Source organism: Numenius arquata, chromosome 8 (genome assembly GCF_964106895.1).
Source record: "Numenius arquata chromosome 8, bNumArq3.hap1.1, whole genome shotgun sequence".
NCBI classification, from domain to species: Eukaryota; Metazoa; Chordata; class Aves; order Charadriiformes; family Scolopacidae; genus Numenius; species Numenius arquata.
The window spans coordinates 14,835,407-14,850,957 of record NC_133583.1 but is presented as its reverse complement, the minus strand read 5'-3'; the positions used below and the strand labels follow the sequence as shown (position 1 = coordinate 14,850,957).

Here is a 15,551-nt window from a genome sequence, read left to right as displayed (position 1 = left end):
ACTTTTTAACACTATTTTCTGCACAGTTGGAACCATTTCATTTTCTCCATCCCGGATAAGAAGATGGCAGCATACAGCTGCATGAATTTCAGCTATGAATTTCTACTGATTTTGCCAAAAGACCAATTCAATCTGAACCATCATCATTTGTCTGTTTGTCTTTAGCTTCAAAAAGGAAGGTCTTTTGAACAAAAGAGTGGAAGAGATAGACAATTAATAGACAAATAATAACCCACTTACTATAAACACTGTAATATCCCACCTCTTTGGGGAAGCTCCTAACATTTTATTAGTTTATTTTCTTATCAATGAACAGCCTTAAATTTCCTACCTTTCAACTGTATTCCATAAAAGAATGCAAAAGTTAAACAAGATGATATATGCAATCCTAAAAGTGTCCCCTGTAATGAGGTGTTGGGGATTAAACGTGTCATGGGATAAGAACTGTAAATGAATGATGTCATCTTTCTAATTTGGTGCTGAAATATAAATAAACCACTTCCAATGTTTCTTCCTTTTGGATGCCAGATTGCAGTAAAATGTGCACAAAGAAACGTTAATGCTGTAGTAGGCTTCCTTTAGTGTATCTGTTCTGGAAGCAAAATATATAAGAAATGTGAAATGAGAATTTCTGTTCCACTCAGCTGATCACCAAATCATCCAAACTTTTACATGACTTGTGATTGTCATTGCTTTCTTAAAATTATTTCTGAAGATGATGTTAAATAATTTGAAAAATATTATTTTTAAAAGCTTTTTGGTTTTGTTAGCTCTTCCTTATGATAACTAATATGATTTTGAGGTTCTGTTTTTCTTTGCTTTAGCTACTGCCAGAGCACTATACTTCCACACTGAACTGTATTTTCCTGGTATGCTTAGCTTTAACTTAAGAAGTACAAAACATGGTATGATTTCAAACTTTTAAGAGCAGGACTTTTGAGGAGGATGAACATGAGGATTTCCAGAGAAGGAACAAAAGTAAAGCCATTCAGAGGAACAGTACAATCCATTACAGGTCCTTCTACACAAAAATTTGTAACATTACTATTCTTCGCTTCCCTTGCTAACTCTTATAATCTTTAGTAGGCTTCGAAATGCCAGGTATATTTTTATTTGAGGAAGAAATTAATTCACCACATTGGAAATTGTTAAGGACCCCAGGGCTTCCCACCCCTACACTTATATACAAGCACGTACACAAAAACACAGGAAGGTGTCTACATTTTAGGACATTGGTTTATCAGACAGACAGTAAATCCTCATGGTTTGGGTCATCACATTATGAACACATTAGGACACTGCTTCAGTACTGACCGCAAGGAAAAAATACCACCTACTGACTTGGCAATGCCATCATTCCCTGCAACATCTTCAGCATACTTGAAAAATTCATATTCAAGAACATTCAAGACCTTTTCTTATATTACTTTTGAAAGCACACCTTACTCTGCACGAGTTACTCCATATCTGAAGTTGTTACATTACATAGTTCAAAATTTTATTCACATTTCCCTCTCAAAGCTATTATTATAGGTATGGTTTTCCTGAAAATGGGTTTTCTCAAAACTTACATAGCCACAGCTCTGACAACAAAATTATCATACTAACAGGTTTTTTTTAAAAAATGCCTGGTGAACATTAGGCCCACACCTGAGAAGGAGCAGGTTTTAATTTGGATTTATATTAGGAAAGAAAAAAAGATTAACTTGTAAAATACAACAATTAATTAACTGCATCTCCTACAGACCATGTATAGCCTTATTAGTTTTAGCCTAAACAGCTTCCTCTGATTTTTTTTCCCTTAAATTTATTGACTACATTCAATAAATACTGCATCCATTTGGAAATAAAGGAATGATAGAGGAATTAAAAGCACCTTAAATCTAGGTGCACAGGTATATTAACCCTCAGGGCTTGAAACAGTTGTCTTTGATCATTCAATATCACTAGTTGCTAAGCTGTCAAGGTCGTGAATGGTATGTGTAACTGAATTTTTAACCCACTTACCAAAGAATTTATGATCTAGCACTGTAAGAAAACTGACAGATATTTCTTGTCCTCCTAAAATTCTTGTTGAGTTTAAGTAAGGATCTACTGAAGTGAAATGAAAGTCTTTGATTGACTGGTAACAGACTAAATAGCTTAACAGCAATCTGTAACTGTAAAACTATAATATTAAAACTGTCTTTTAAAAAATATTTTAGCAAGGTGGCAATAGGGAACTATGCTTTGATCTGTCATCTGGATCAGGTTAACAACAAAAATCTCATGAATGAGGTTCAAATGAGGAAAAATAGTAAGATTTGTTGCTCTGGGATATAGGTGTAACACCATTCAATAGCTATTACTTTCCTTTGGATTTTCTTCTCAATCTCTCTTCACTAAATGGAATTTGAAACATTTCTAGAATATTTACTTTCAATAAGGTAGGGTTTTTCCCTATGTAATATGGGAGGGAGGCAGATACAAGGGCTACTAGCTATCCTGGAGATATCCTGTGATCTAATTATTAAAGCATGGAATTTAAAATCTAGAGACCCACATTCTAGCTTTGATTCTGCAATGGCCTCTTGTTGTCTTCAGTGACACAGAACCTCAACTTCTTGCAATCTCACTAGTTGAAAATAAGCATGCTAATATTTCCACAAAGGACTTTTGAGATCTTCATGTGGCAGACATTTAGTTCTAGTCTTCCTGATTTTTACTACTAAATATTTCATCTGAGCTTTTTTTCCTAAGACAATTTTAGAAAACACAAATAAAATCTTTTTTTAACTTTGAAATCCAGGAAGTAAAGATCTATAAAACTGTGTGCTTAAAAGTCTATATTTCTGGATATCTGTTAATTGGCCATTGCTTTGAAAGACCTTTTGCCCATACTTGAAGTGCATGGAAGAAATGGAATTCAATTTGTATAAGTATTCCAGTGACTGTATCACTTTATGCTAATTATTCAGGCCAATTCTAACAGCATAATACTACCAACATAATGCTAATTGTTTCCAAAATATATTATACTCTTGTCTTCAATCATTAGAAATACATGATAATACTCAATTCAGGTTTTTTTGTTGCTTATGCAGTGAGTTTTTAGACACCAAGAAAATTCAAATAGAAAAAAAAACTTAAGTTATGAAGACTATAAGTTTGCAAGCACTCATCAATAACCAAAAGATAGCAAAAGTATTACAGTATGGTTACTTACTAGGAACTCCAGCTTCTAAATAACTATCATAATCATAACCGTATGGGTGTTGGAATGCATCACTATGTAGTAGAGTTATGTTTTACTGAGTGCTTTAATTATGCATTTTCTTTTTATAACACCCCTGTATGTAATCTATTCTTACGGTCTTACAGTTACTGTATTTTAACATGGGTTTCACTCCTTTGTTTCCCACCTCTCCATTGAAGAACACAATTAATTTTTTCCCCTGTTAAAATTCCAAATGAGCTAATAAGCATGTTTTTCTTTTCCTGTTATAGTGTATGACTTGTCTTGGAAAGTGTGAGAGACAGGATGCATGCAGGGTAAAAGTGTGCAGGGTAAAAGTGTGCACGATAGTTTATTGGAGAAAACTTTGGCTACTCCTCATTTAACTCTTTTTAACTCTTTTTATTTTTTACCTTATTAATGATACGACTGTCGCATACGAAAAACACAGTAAAGTTTTTATGCTAGGAAAGCATATAAATTTTTCTTTTTTCCATATATATTGAGTTATATATTAAACTTAATTCATGTGATGTTTTACATGAAAATCTTACAATTCTTATCATCTGTAACATGCATGTAATCAGAACACTTGTTCTTCAAGCCCTGTCTGCCCTCCCCAGTTTCACAGGACAGAGAATTGGGACTAATAAACAGTACTGAGTAGTTTCCAAGTTTTCATGAAATCCAACCTTTCTCCCAGGTGAAATACAAGATCAATTGCTGGTCAAATTAGATGCTTTGACTGCTGTGCAGAAATGGAAAGCAGCTTCCAATGCAGATCTTCTCAAAGACTTGGATCTGATAATTTAGTGCCGAACATGAGCATAAAAGTTTTGCATATATTTCAGTTCTTTTTAAATTAGAGTACTATTTAACTGATATTAACAACCATTACACCTGCTGCTTTGCAAGATTACAAAATGTGACCGACTTATTCTGAAAGAAGTCAGAGCTCATAATAAGTCTCCTTCACAAGCTGAAGGATAATAGTCTCACAAACACCAGCTGGGATATTAGACACTTGGCAGACTGAGACAGGCAGCAGTTCCAAGTGCCAAGCAGACACTTATCTAAAGTACTAAGGCCAAATTTCAACTTTCCTGACACTTGTGATTGAACAAAGTTATGTTTATTTGAACATGGTCCATCTGACTTTTTAGTTGCGGTCTCTGCATTTAAGAGTTTGTGTTTTTGAAGTCTTTTTAAGTTCTGTGAATTAAAAGTATGGCTTGAAGCACAGGAAATATCTTGTAATAATACAGCATACTCAGTAATGTATGGGCTAAAGTCATGCTAAAAGTATTTGTCTGAGTCCTACTACTAAACTTGGTAATTACATAGAAGTATGTAAGAACATAGACACAAAGAAGTAGGTTAAAAAGCATAATTAAAGCTCTGAAACAGTAGCTGCCTGAGGACATCTCAGGCCAGGTCCTACTAAATGCAGACAAGCAACATAAGAAGGTAAGGTTCGCTGTTTTTTTTTTCCTTTTTTTAACAACAGGAAATAACTTATTAAAAAGATACTTCCCCATAATAATTATTTAAAGCCAGACATGAATCAGAAACTTCAGTAGCTAAACAAGACCTTTGAAACTGCAAATCTCTGGTTAGTAGCACGGATTGTCCTTCAGCGTCTTTAATGTCTGAACAGCTCATTTCAGCTGTAGTTTTTGTAATTTCATTACCAAGCCCAGCTCTCTCATTTGTATCATATACAAAATACAACCCAAGTTGAAATTTCTAAATGTCTTCTGTTGTATGCAATAAAAATTGATAAATAAAACAAATTTCAACACACGGAGACGGTATATTGGAATATGTACCAAAATGGAGATAACGTCACAACACTGTCTTGATATGCTTTATAGAGACACCTTACCTATAACTAATTTTTGTTTGATGCTAGATTGTAGAAATGATGTTTTATCCACCATTACAGAAACAGAAAAAGCTAACAATGAATTTTTACAGTATTTTTTAATAATGGGCTACTTAGCAGTGTACTTGAGATCAAGTGTTAAACTATATATAGCTTTATTATCATGAGGTACTTTGTAGTAGAACTTAAGGACTTGTTTCAAAAATGTCTCATGGAGGGGGGAAAAAATACTTTTTGGCTTGGGAGTTCACTCATTTATATAATGGAGATATTCACTATTCTTATCTGAGATACTTAATACCCATTTTCACCTATCAAGCCAGTCCGATCAAAAATTACAAAAGTTCCAGTGTTAATATAGACATTATTTTATATCTGCATTATCTACTTTTTACATTTAAACTGTTTTAACTACTTTTTACATTTTAACTGGAGTTAAACTGTTTGCCTGTACAAAAGTGTATTATGACAGCTATAGTTATTGAGAGGTTCTAGTGTAAATTCACAATAAGATTATCACCAGTGAAAAAGGGTGCCATTAGACATGGCCATTCTTAAGATATGATATAAATTTTTCAAAAATGAAAAAATCTCTGAACAGAGAAGAAACAGAAACAGATTTTTTAAAGCAGATCTCCAACTACAAAACAGGAAAGGACTTATGTACCAGACCTGTGATGCCTTCAGGGCCCGACTGCTATAAACTACATGGCAAAAAAAGAAAAAGTGGAAAGTGTGTAAAAATACCATCAGAAGGAACTTGGATTCCTGAGAGCGTAAGGAGGAAAAAGTGATGCCATATCCAGCTATGACTTGAGTTCTTCAACTCTTATAATATAAATTGTCAAATCTTACTGAGAATATGTAAAAAGTGTAGTGTGAGCATTGCTAACATTTTCAGTATTTTTCCAACACAGTACATTTCTTCTGAATTAACTAATTTGATCTGGCAAAGGCTATTAGCTACACACACACATTCTCTTTCTTACCTTGTGCCATACAGAGCCTGCTGCATCAAGCTATAGGGAGAAGTGGTACTCTGCTGTTTCAACCCTACACTGATCTGTTCGCATTGGGTTTGTATCTAAGCTGCTTGCACTTGGCAAAATTGAGAATTACAGATTCAGATACAAAAATACAGATTAAAAATTCAGATTCACATGAAGATAATAAACCCCAATGTTAAGACATACAGAAATACTGCCTTAGGATATTTCTAAGAAATAGAAAAGTATAAACTACAAGGATTTTTAAGATAGTAAATAAATTTAAGTCTATTGAGTACATGGACTGTTTGTATTGATGTAAATGGGATCTGAACAGGCACATTAAAAATCAGAGATTAATAGTCATTTTGGTACATTGCCTGAGAATTTTTGAGGAAAATATAACCAGACTGATTTTTCTCATATGAGAGTTCAATACATGAAGTTATTAGAACATCTGTTCTTACCTGCCCAAAACAAAATAAAAAGCTTGTGCAGCATAACTGTAACAAAAGTAAAACTCCAAAAACTTAAGGGTCTCAGGCTACTCCTTTGTTCAAGGTTAGGTACTTAAAGCTTGGCCAATTTTATGAGTGACAGTAAACAGTAAAAACATAAGAGGAAAAGAAATACCACAATGGTCAAATATGTCTGCATTACCCATGTGAATGGCTCCACAACATGGATTCTATATACTGTGCAGTAACACCTAGACTCAACAGTACAATAAATCTATCTCTGAGGCAGATCTGTGTGTGTAAATAATAATAACAGCAATAATAATAATGTAGTATTACATGCTCCTGTACTACTGCCACCTGTAAAATTCAAGAAAACCAGAAACATTAACTTAGCTTGACAACATCAGAAACAGAAGCAACAGTGATTAGGAACCAACACAATACCAGGACAGTGCTACTGATCACAGGGTCTACAGATGATAATGTCAACAGACACCATAAGAAAGCGTTAAAAGACTTCCCCCCCCCCCGCAACCCCACTTTTTAAACATTAGAGAGCTTAAATGCAATTAATTCATGCACAGTGTTGCAGAAGAAAGTTTTGGGCTGCCAGATTAATCACAATCACAACAACTTCTAATCCCATTCTTTTTCTTATACAGTAATAAAAACACTTTCAATATCATAAAATACACACTACAATACAGGTGAATTAATCTAACAAGGAAAATGTAACTTGGGGTATTTTGTTATTCTTGAGTGCTTGATGTCACCACCATAATATCACATTAGCACTATTTCTGATGTACTTAACTATAACAGCATATGTAATGCAATACATTGCCTTCAATTCCATTTTACTCCTTTGCTGCTGAAAGAGTTCTTTGAAGTACTTGGATGTTAATTAGTAAGAAATACTTTTATGTATTGCATGCAGGAGAAAATATTGCTAGTGGTTAATTTGCTGAGAAACTGTGGTTACACAGATTTTTAAAACTCCTTGATTGTTTCTCACCCTTTTTGTTTCATTAGCAATATGTTCATGTGATGAAATATAGAGTAGTGAACTAATAGACTAGAGAAGACTGCCAAACACCAGCTTTGCCTCTGGCCAGAGTATTCTGTACACCTGCAGTCTTGAAAATGCTGGAAAGGTTTCTAATTTCATGTTTTGAGAAGAAAAATAAAATGCTCTCAAGTAGTTAGAAGACCTTGCATTTTGGCCAACTCCACTTCCTTTTTTGGCTCTGTATCCCAAAAGTGAAAAGAGGCAACTGGGAAATTTTCTCACAGTATCCAAGTTCAGAATGAATCACTTACATAGCATTGTCTTCTGCTCTAACCAAAATCTCTTGAGATGTTCTAAAAAGGGACTTTAAGTTAATTATTTCATCAAGGATTGCATCACTATACACATTTCTCTAAAAATAGCTGTCTCAGAATTCTCAAAAGGAATCTTGGCCAGGGCGATTATAAATATTATGTAATCACTCAGCCAAGCCCTCGTGATCTTGTTTAATACTCTACTTCTGAAAGGTTTTTTAAGCCTACTAAAAAGTTCTATGGCCTTCAAAATACAGCATTTTGTGTATGAATCAAAATAATTCCAGTGGTTCTATTTTGCTGGAAGTGCATTCCCATTTATTTAAATCACTAAACAATAAATACTTAACTGACAGACTGCAGCTGCTAAATTGTATTTAAATCATTAGAATTAAATATGCTTGTTTCTTATGGGAAGGTGTTTACAACACAGAGGTCAGTATTATTACTACTAATTTTACAGGTGGATACACCATGATACAAATAACTTTACCAGGTTATCAAAATACAACGTGAAAAAACTTGTAAAAGTAAGCCAGCACTTGAGATAAAACCGCTACTTTTCTTCCAGCTTAGAAATAACAGGAGTTTTACTTAAACTCACACAGTCACAATCCATAAAAACAGTGCTCAACTCATTCAAATAAATATTTTCATCTTTAATATATGTATATGTGTAGCTTCATATTTAAAATAAATCACATATGTTCTCATTCCCTTACAAAGGCAGTATATTTCATTTCTTTAAGATGCTTCTTTTTCAGTGTGAAGAATTGTGACAAATTACTTCAAAATCAATGTCTTTGTAGTTTACAGTCTGACGTTCTCAAAGGCCAGAAAACTTAGAATAGAAAAACTGGAGAAAGGAATTAAACTGCATATTTGGTGCTAAGAGCATTATTTAAGTCATGAATGATTTATAAAGAGAAAAAAACCTTGAAAATTCCAATTGAGACTTTTTTAAACTTTCATTTTTGAACATATTCTATTTCTGGTGTATTTCTATTTTAGGTTAGATTATTAATAGGATGTCCTTTGCCAGTCTGCAGGCACTGTCGAGCAATGGAAATCGTTACATTTATCATTGTTGAAAACATTGCCAGTTTATGACTAAAAAACCAACTGATTAATTAAAAGAAAAGGATGCAGGTGTCTTGGGTTGGGGGGCACAACTGGGAAGTACTTTGCTTTCAAACTGAGGAATAACTGACTTCACTGTTGTGAAGTCAAAACCGCATGAAAAATAAAATACATAAAATAACATCAAGATTAGGACATGGATACACTAAGATGAATATTAATGCCTAGGCAGGCAGTATACTGTATTTGTGTTATCTTTGCCAAAATTCTGCCTGTTTAGACAATAGCCTGTTACTCCTAGATATTGAAAAGCTCTTGGTACTTTTCCTCCTCTCATGGAATTTTTCATGCTCATTGCCCATGACACAATTTTAATATTCTTCTGAAGGAACCCTAAGGAAGCTTATAGAGAGCCAAGAAGCTTCCAGTTGAAATACAAAATACACCAGGATGCTTCAGGAGCCTACCAGAGTGATTAGAGAAGTTTTTCAGAGTGTAAGTCTGTGGTAAAAGCAGCTACATTTGCATTTTGGCAATTCAGTCTTGATGGAAGTCTGCAATACATTACAGCGCAGCGATAGAATCTGCTTTTCTGGCCTTAAACCAATAACAATAAAATTCTATGAGTAACCTCAATATTTTGGGTTACTCCACTGAGTTTAATAGAATTGACCTCCTGAACCTTTAAGGCATCTACTACACACTGTGCCCTATCTCTTTAAATATGAAGCAGGCTTTTAATGCCTACAATGACCTCACATGATGGGAGCCACCACAAGTCTTGTACAGCATTCTGAGAAGCAGTAGATGAATTTGAAAATACTTTAACGTTCCAACAAGGTAAGCTTTTGACACTGTTTCCCACAGCATTGTCCTGGTGAAACTGGCTGCTCATGGCTTGGATGGGCGCACACTTTGCTGGGTAAAACCTGGCTGGAGGGCTGGGCCCAAAGAGTTGGTAATGCAGTAAATGGAGTTACATCCAGTTGGTGGCCTGTCACAAGTGGTATTCTTCAGGGCTCAATACTGGGGCCTATTCTCTTTAATATCTTTATCAATGATCTGGATGAGGGGATCGAGCGCACCCTCAGTAAGTTTGCAGAAGACACCAAGTTGGGTGGCAGTATTGATCCGCTTGAGGGTAGGAAGGCTCTGCAGAGGGATATGGACAGGCTGCATCGATGGGCCGAGGCCACTGGGATGAGGTTCAACAAGGCCAGGTGACGGGCGCCTGCATGGGGTGACAACAACCCCATGCAGCGCCACAGGCTTGGGAAAGAGTGGCTGGAAAGCTGCCTGGCAGAAAAGAACCTGGGGGTATTGCTTGACTGCCGGTTGAATATGAGCCAGCAGTGTGCCCAGGTGGCCAAGATGGCCAACAGCATCCCAGCCTGTATCAGGAAGAGTGTGGCCAGCAGGACTGGGGAAGTGATCGCCCCTCCGTCCTCCGCACTGGTAAGGAGGCACCTCAAATATTGTGTTCAGTTTTGGGGCCCTCACTACAAGAAAGACATTGAGGTGCTGGAGCGTGTCCAGAGAAGGGCAACAAAAGCTGGTTAAAGGTCTAGAGCACAAGTCTTGGGAGAAGCGGCTGAGGGAACTGGGGTTGTTTATTCTGGAGGAAAGGAGGCTGAGGGGAGACCTTACAACTGTCTACAACTGCCTAAAAGGAGGATTTAGTGAGGCAGGTGTTGGTCTCTTCTCCTGATAGGACAAGAGGAAATGGCCTCAAGTTGGTGCAGGTAGAGGTTTAGGATGGATAGTAGGAAAAATTTCTTCACAGAAAGGGTTATTAAGCATTGGAACAGGCTGCCGAGGGAAGCAGTTGAGTCGCCATCTCTGGAGGTGTTTAAAAGACAGATAGATGAAGTAGTGCTGAAGGACATGGTTTAGTGGTAACTTGGCAGTACCAGGTTAACAGTTGCACTTGTTGATCTTAAAGGTCTCTTCCAACCAAAACAATTCTATGATTCTATAAATGCTATGAAGTATATCCATTAAGACTCCACAACCCCTTCCCTTAAATTGTGACCCTCACTGGCCTCATCAGTTAGGTGACAGAGCAGTAGGTGGCCCTCTCCCACACACAGAAACATTAAGGAGGAATATTCACATGTTTTGTATGAAAAAAAAAATCTGACTCTAGGAAATTTACTTTTATCAACAAGATCTTCTAGAGGAACCCAGTGACGCTTTAAAGAGGATATTCCTGGGCCTTTCATGTATACAATCAGAAACCTTGGATTCTGATAAATTCACTTACCTACCTCTCTTTCTCAAGAAACAGCCTTTGGAGTTATCTCAAAAAAAGCCCTTTGTACTTGCTTATTCATATCAGCAGAGGACTTTCCAAGCTACAGTGATCCTCCCTCAGACACTGAAGCCACCACTTCAATAGCAATAGCAAACCAGCATCCTAGGCTTGTAGTATCATGTTGCACTTTTTAAGGTATGATCCATTGCAATGATCCATAGTACACCATGATTTTAAATTGCTAGAAATATGGAATTGGAGTTTATCAACTATATGTCAAAGTCCAGGATGCCACTAAAAGAGACAGCAGCAGAAACAGAGACAGGGTTTCTGAGACAGAAACTCCTCAAACTGGAAACAAAGCAAAAAGCAAAGCAAACTGTCAGATATATGATGATAAAGCACAACAGTTGAAGTTTCGCAACAGCTTATTTAGGCCAAAGTGATTTACCTGTCTATTGTCACAAAATAAAATTTGATTAAAATAATATTTTATATTTCAAATGGTAAAGCCCATCTTCACTGAAGGCTAATTTCAAATTATTGCTTCTTTGCTAAAATGACAAGTCTTTGAAAAACAAGATGTTCTTGGGGGACATGGAGGACATAAGCAGAGCAGATGCAATTAGAAGCTCAATTGCAGCATCACCACACGAACTCTGCAGTATAATGAGGAAAATATAACAAAATTATCTAAAGAAACTCAAGGACGCTGCTTCTATGAGCTTTGCAGACAACAGTGAATGTGGATTTCCAGGCAAGGTGAAATTATGTTCAAGTAAATTTCTAACTTCAGTTAGCACTCTAAAATAATTACAAATTATTTCCCAGTATCTTGGATACATGATTTAAGACATAATCCATATTAACTGCTGCTTTACACTCCACAAAACTGCTCTGTTATTTTGCAGGTCTAACACAATGGTAAAATGAAAGTCTAGTTCTGAAGAGAACACTTCTCAGCAAAATTTGGAGAACATAAGTAGCAGCACAGGAATTGTAAAAGGAATAAAGAAAAATAAGTGGGGTAAAACATCTTTCTTCTGAAACACAGTAGAAAATATTTTTACATTTAATGAAGAAACCTAAAATTGATGCACTTGTAGTAGTAGCAATTCTGTAGCAATACAGAACAGATCTGACAGTATTTTTTATGTTCAAGAGATTCATTATTTGATTTGTGAATCAAGAATGGGACTTCCTCTAGGATATAAATATATCAGAGTAAATATCTGAATTGCAGATGCAGAAGGAGAAAAGAGGAGTTTGTCTGCAACATATTTACTCTGATGCCTCTTTGTGGAACCTGGAAAGCCTACTCTTAGTGATGCGCTGCTAGTAAGATTTTCAGCCACAGTGCTTCATACGCAGCCCAGCTTTCCCATCACTCAGTAAAAGACAGAGAACCTTTGTGAGGAGCAACACAGAAAGGAGCAACATACAAAGAAAGTCCTTGGATTCTTTAAGGTCTGCATTTCTCATACCTTGCCCTGCTGCCTTGATAAGTTCTCAGCCTCCAGTAGCCATGAACAGAAGGTTTCCTGCTTGGTAGGTAGATACATCAAAAGTTTGCTATTGTGGAGATACACGAAGGGAATATTGATTTTTATCATTGCCCACCTTGTTATTTTGCCTCTCAAAGCAAAAATTCCTCCTACAGTATAGAACAGAAGTGGATTTGGGGGCCTAATGATTAACATTCTCTAGTGAGTCATCTTCTAATATTTATAAATATCTCTCCTTTCATGATTACATTATGCTGGAGAAGCTGGGCTTTTTTTACTTCTTTCTTTCAGCAGTATAGCAGCTGTGGAAATGGGGGATGGGACAAATAAGGCCATAAGAAAAAAAATGATGCTGCAGCCGATCATTCTCTAAAGTTCTAGTGAGTCAGAAATAGATTGGGAGACGTCACGTCTCAAAGAAACCGAGGAACAGGGTTGATGTATCATACAGTGGGGAATCCGTCACTTCCCCCCCTCTCAGCCTGGCACAGCCATAGCAAGGAAGAGTAGCACTAACAAGCCTTTGTGTTGGATGCACATGGGAAAGCTTTGGGGGTTGACAGTGGTTCTCCCCAAAGGGATTAAAGAAGTATGAATGATCTCTACAACCTCTATTATCAGATAATTCTTAAGTGTAATAAAGTGGTGACCTAGTTAAACCACATTCCTGTTCCTGGTGTCTCTTTTTTTGTGGTGTCTGAGATAACAGGGAGATTATTTTGGCATCAATTTAATCTAGTTAAATAGCTTTACTGAAGATCTTTATCACTATAAATAATGGAGGTATTTGAAGTATTTGGTTACAATTCTAACTGAAGTTATCCAAAGCAATCCTCTTCTGCTGTTCCTTCACTCTGATGAAACTTACAAATGTTTTGAACACTTTTCAGCAATAGCTTAAAGGTACAAAAAAACCCAAAACAAAAAACAGAAAAACAAAAAACAAAGAAAACCCAGTGTGCCCAAGTCTCTGATGAACATTTTAAAAATATATGTGACGGGTATCATGGAACGTGGCAAAGTGGTGTATTCATTTACTCTTCAGTAAGGAAAGATAAAGGTGAAAAAAGATCTCTAAAAGAGAAAATAACCGCCTCTTCTTTTCCAAAGCAAACCAAAACAAGAATCCCTAACATTATTTAGAACATAAGATCATCCACTCTGATGCAGCACAGTGGGATGAAGTACTAAGAAGCATAAAGCACATCTGCTTATATAGCACATAAAATCTGGGTGAAATATCTCCTGGTCAGCTGACTGACCTGAGACATACATGTATCACGGCTGGAACGTCTGTAATGAAGTCAGCATCACGAGTGGATGATAAGTTCATGCTCAGGGGCTGTCTCCTATTTTTATAGAATTGTGGGAAAAAGCTATAATAATGCATGAGGTCAGAGCTATTGGGAATTTAGCAAAGCAGCAAGGGTTTTCCTTAACTTTCTGTAAATGAGTGCACAGAGTAATTCTACAGTATGTAATGCATGATTCAGAATAAAGAATCATAACATTGACTACGCAGTATGTCCTAAACATTATCAACAGGGCATGCTCATTTGTGAAGTGGCACACTGCCTGGCAGCAGAGTGGTTACTTTGACAGGCTAAGGAGACCAGCATGGTTTTGACAATGGTATTCTCCTCCTCCTCAAGCAACAATCACAAAATTAAGTAATGTCACACAAAGGAAAACATCCTTTTGCTGGATCTCAGAAACAAAAGGAGAGTCTACAAACTTTGGAAGAGGGGGCAGGCCTCTCACGAAAACATTAAAGAGGTAGTAACGCTATGCAGGGAGAAAATCAGGAGAGCCGAAGCGCAGCTAGAGCTCAACCTAGCTACAGCTGTTAAGGATAATAAAAAATGTTTCTATAAATTCATTAACAACAAAAGGAGGATTAGGGAAAATCTCCCTCCTTTATCGGATGCAGAGGGAAACATAGTCACAAAGGACAAGGAAAAGGCTGAGGTGCTCAATGCCTACTTTGCCTCAGTCTTTAGCAGTGGAACTAGCTGTTCCCTGGACACCCAGCCTCATGAGCTAGGAGACAGGGAGGGGAAGCAGAATGAGGGCATCACAATTAAAGAGGAAGAGATCAGTGACCTGCTATGCCGCTTGGATGCACACAAGTCTATGGGATCGGATGGGCTACACCCAAGAGTGCTGAAAGAGTTGGCAGACGTGCTCGCCAAACTGCTTTCCGTTATTTATATGAAGTCATGGCTAACTGGGAAGGTCCCAATGGACTGGAGGGTGGCAAATGTAACACCCATCTACAAGAAAGGCAAAAAGAAGGATCCAGGAAACTATAGACCTGTCAGCCTGACCTCGATACCAGGGAAGGTCATGGAGCAGGTCATCTTGAGTGCCATCACAAACCATATAATGGGCAACCAGGGGATCAGGCCAGGTCAGCAAGGGTTTACGAAAGGCAGGTCCTGCCAGACGAACCTGATCTCCTTCTATGACAAGATGACCCAATTATTGGATGAAGGAAAGGCTGTGGATATTATCTACCTGGACTTTCAAAAAGCATTCGACACTGTTCCCCATAGAATTCTAGTAGAAAAACTAGCTGCACATGGCCTGGACGAGCATACAATCTGCTGGATCAAGCACCGGCTGTCTGGACGGTCCCAAATGTGGTGCTCAATGGAGTTAAATCCAGCTGGCGGCTGGTCACAAGTGGTGTTCCTCAGAGCTAAGTGTTGGGGCCATTTCTGTTTAACATCTTCATTGATGATCCTGATAATGACATAGAGTGTATCATCTGTAAGTTCGCAGATGACACCAAGTTAAGCGGGAGTGTTGATCTGCATGTGGACAGGGAGGCTCTACAAAGA

The 15,551-nt window shown here is 37.0% G+C and overlaps 1 protein-coding gene across 1 annotated transcript in view; it reads right to left on the bottom strand.

Moving 5' to 3' along the window:
• The window catches only part of ERC2 (ELKS/RAB6-interacting/CAST family member 2), a 428,110-nt gene that overhangs the window by 74,107 nt on the left and 338,452 nt on the right, over positions 1-15,551 (bottom strand). The window contains exons 18-19 of the mRNA XM_074152871.1: positions 13,991-14,070; positions 2,041-2,052 (exon numbers count right to left, since the gene is read on the bottom strand). Of these exons, the coding sequence (XP_074008972.1) occupies positions 2,041-2,052; positions 13,991-14,070 (92 nt within the window). The remainder of the gene's footprint in view (positions 1-2,040; positions 2,053-13,990; positions 14,071-15,551) is intronic.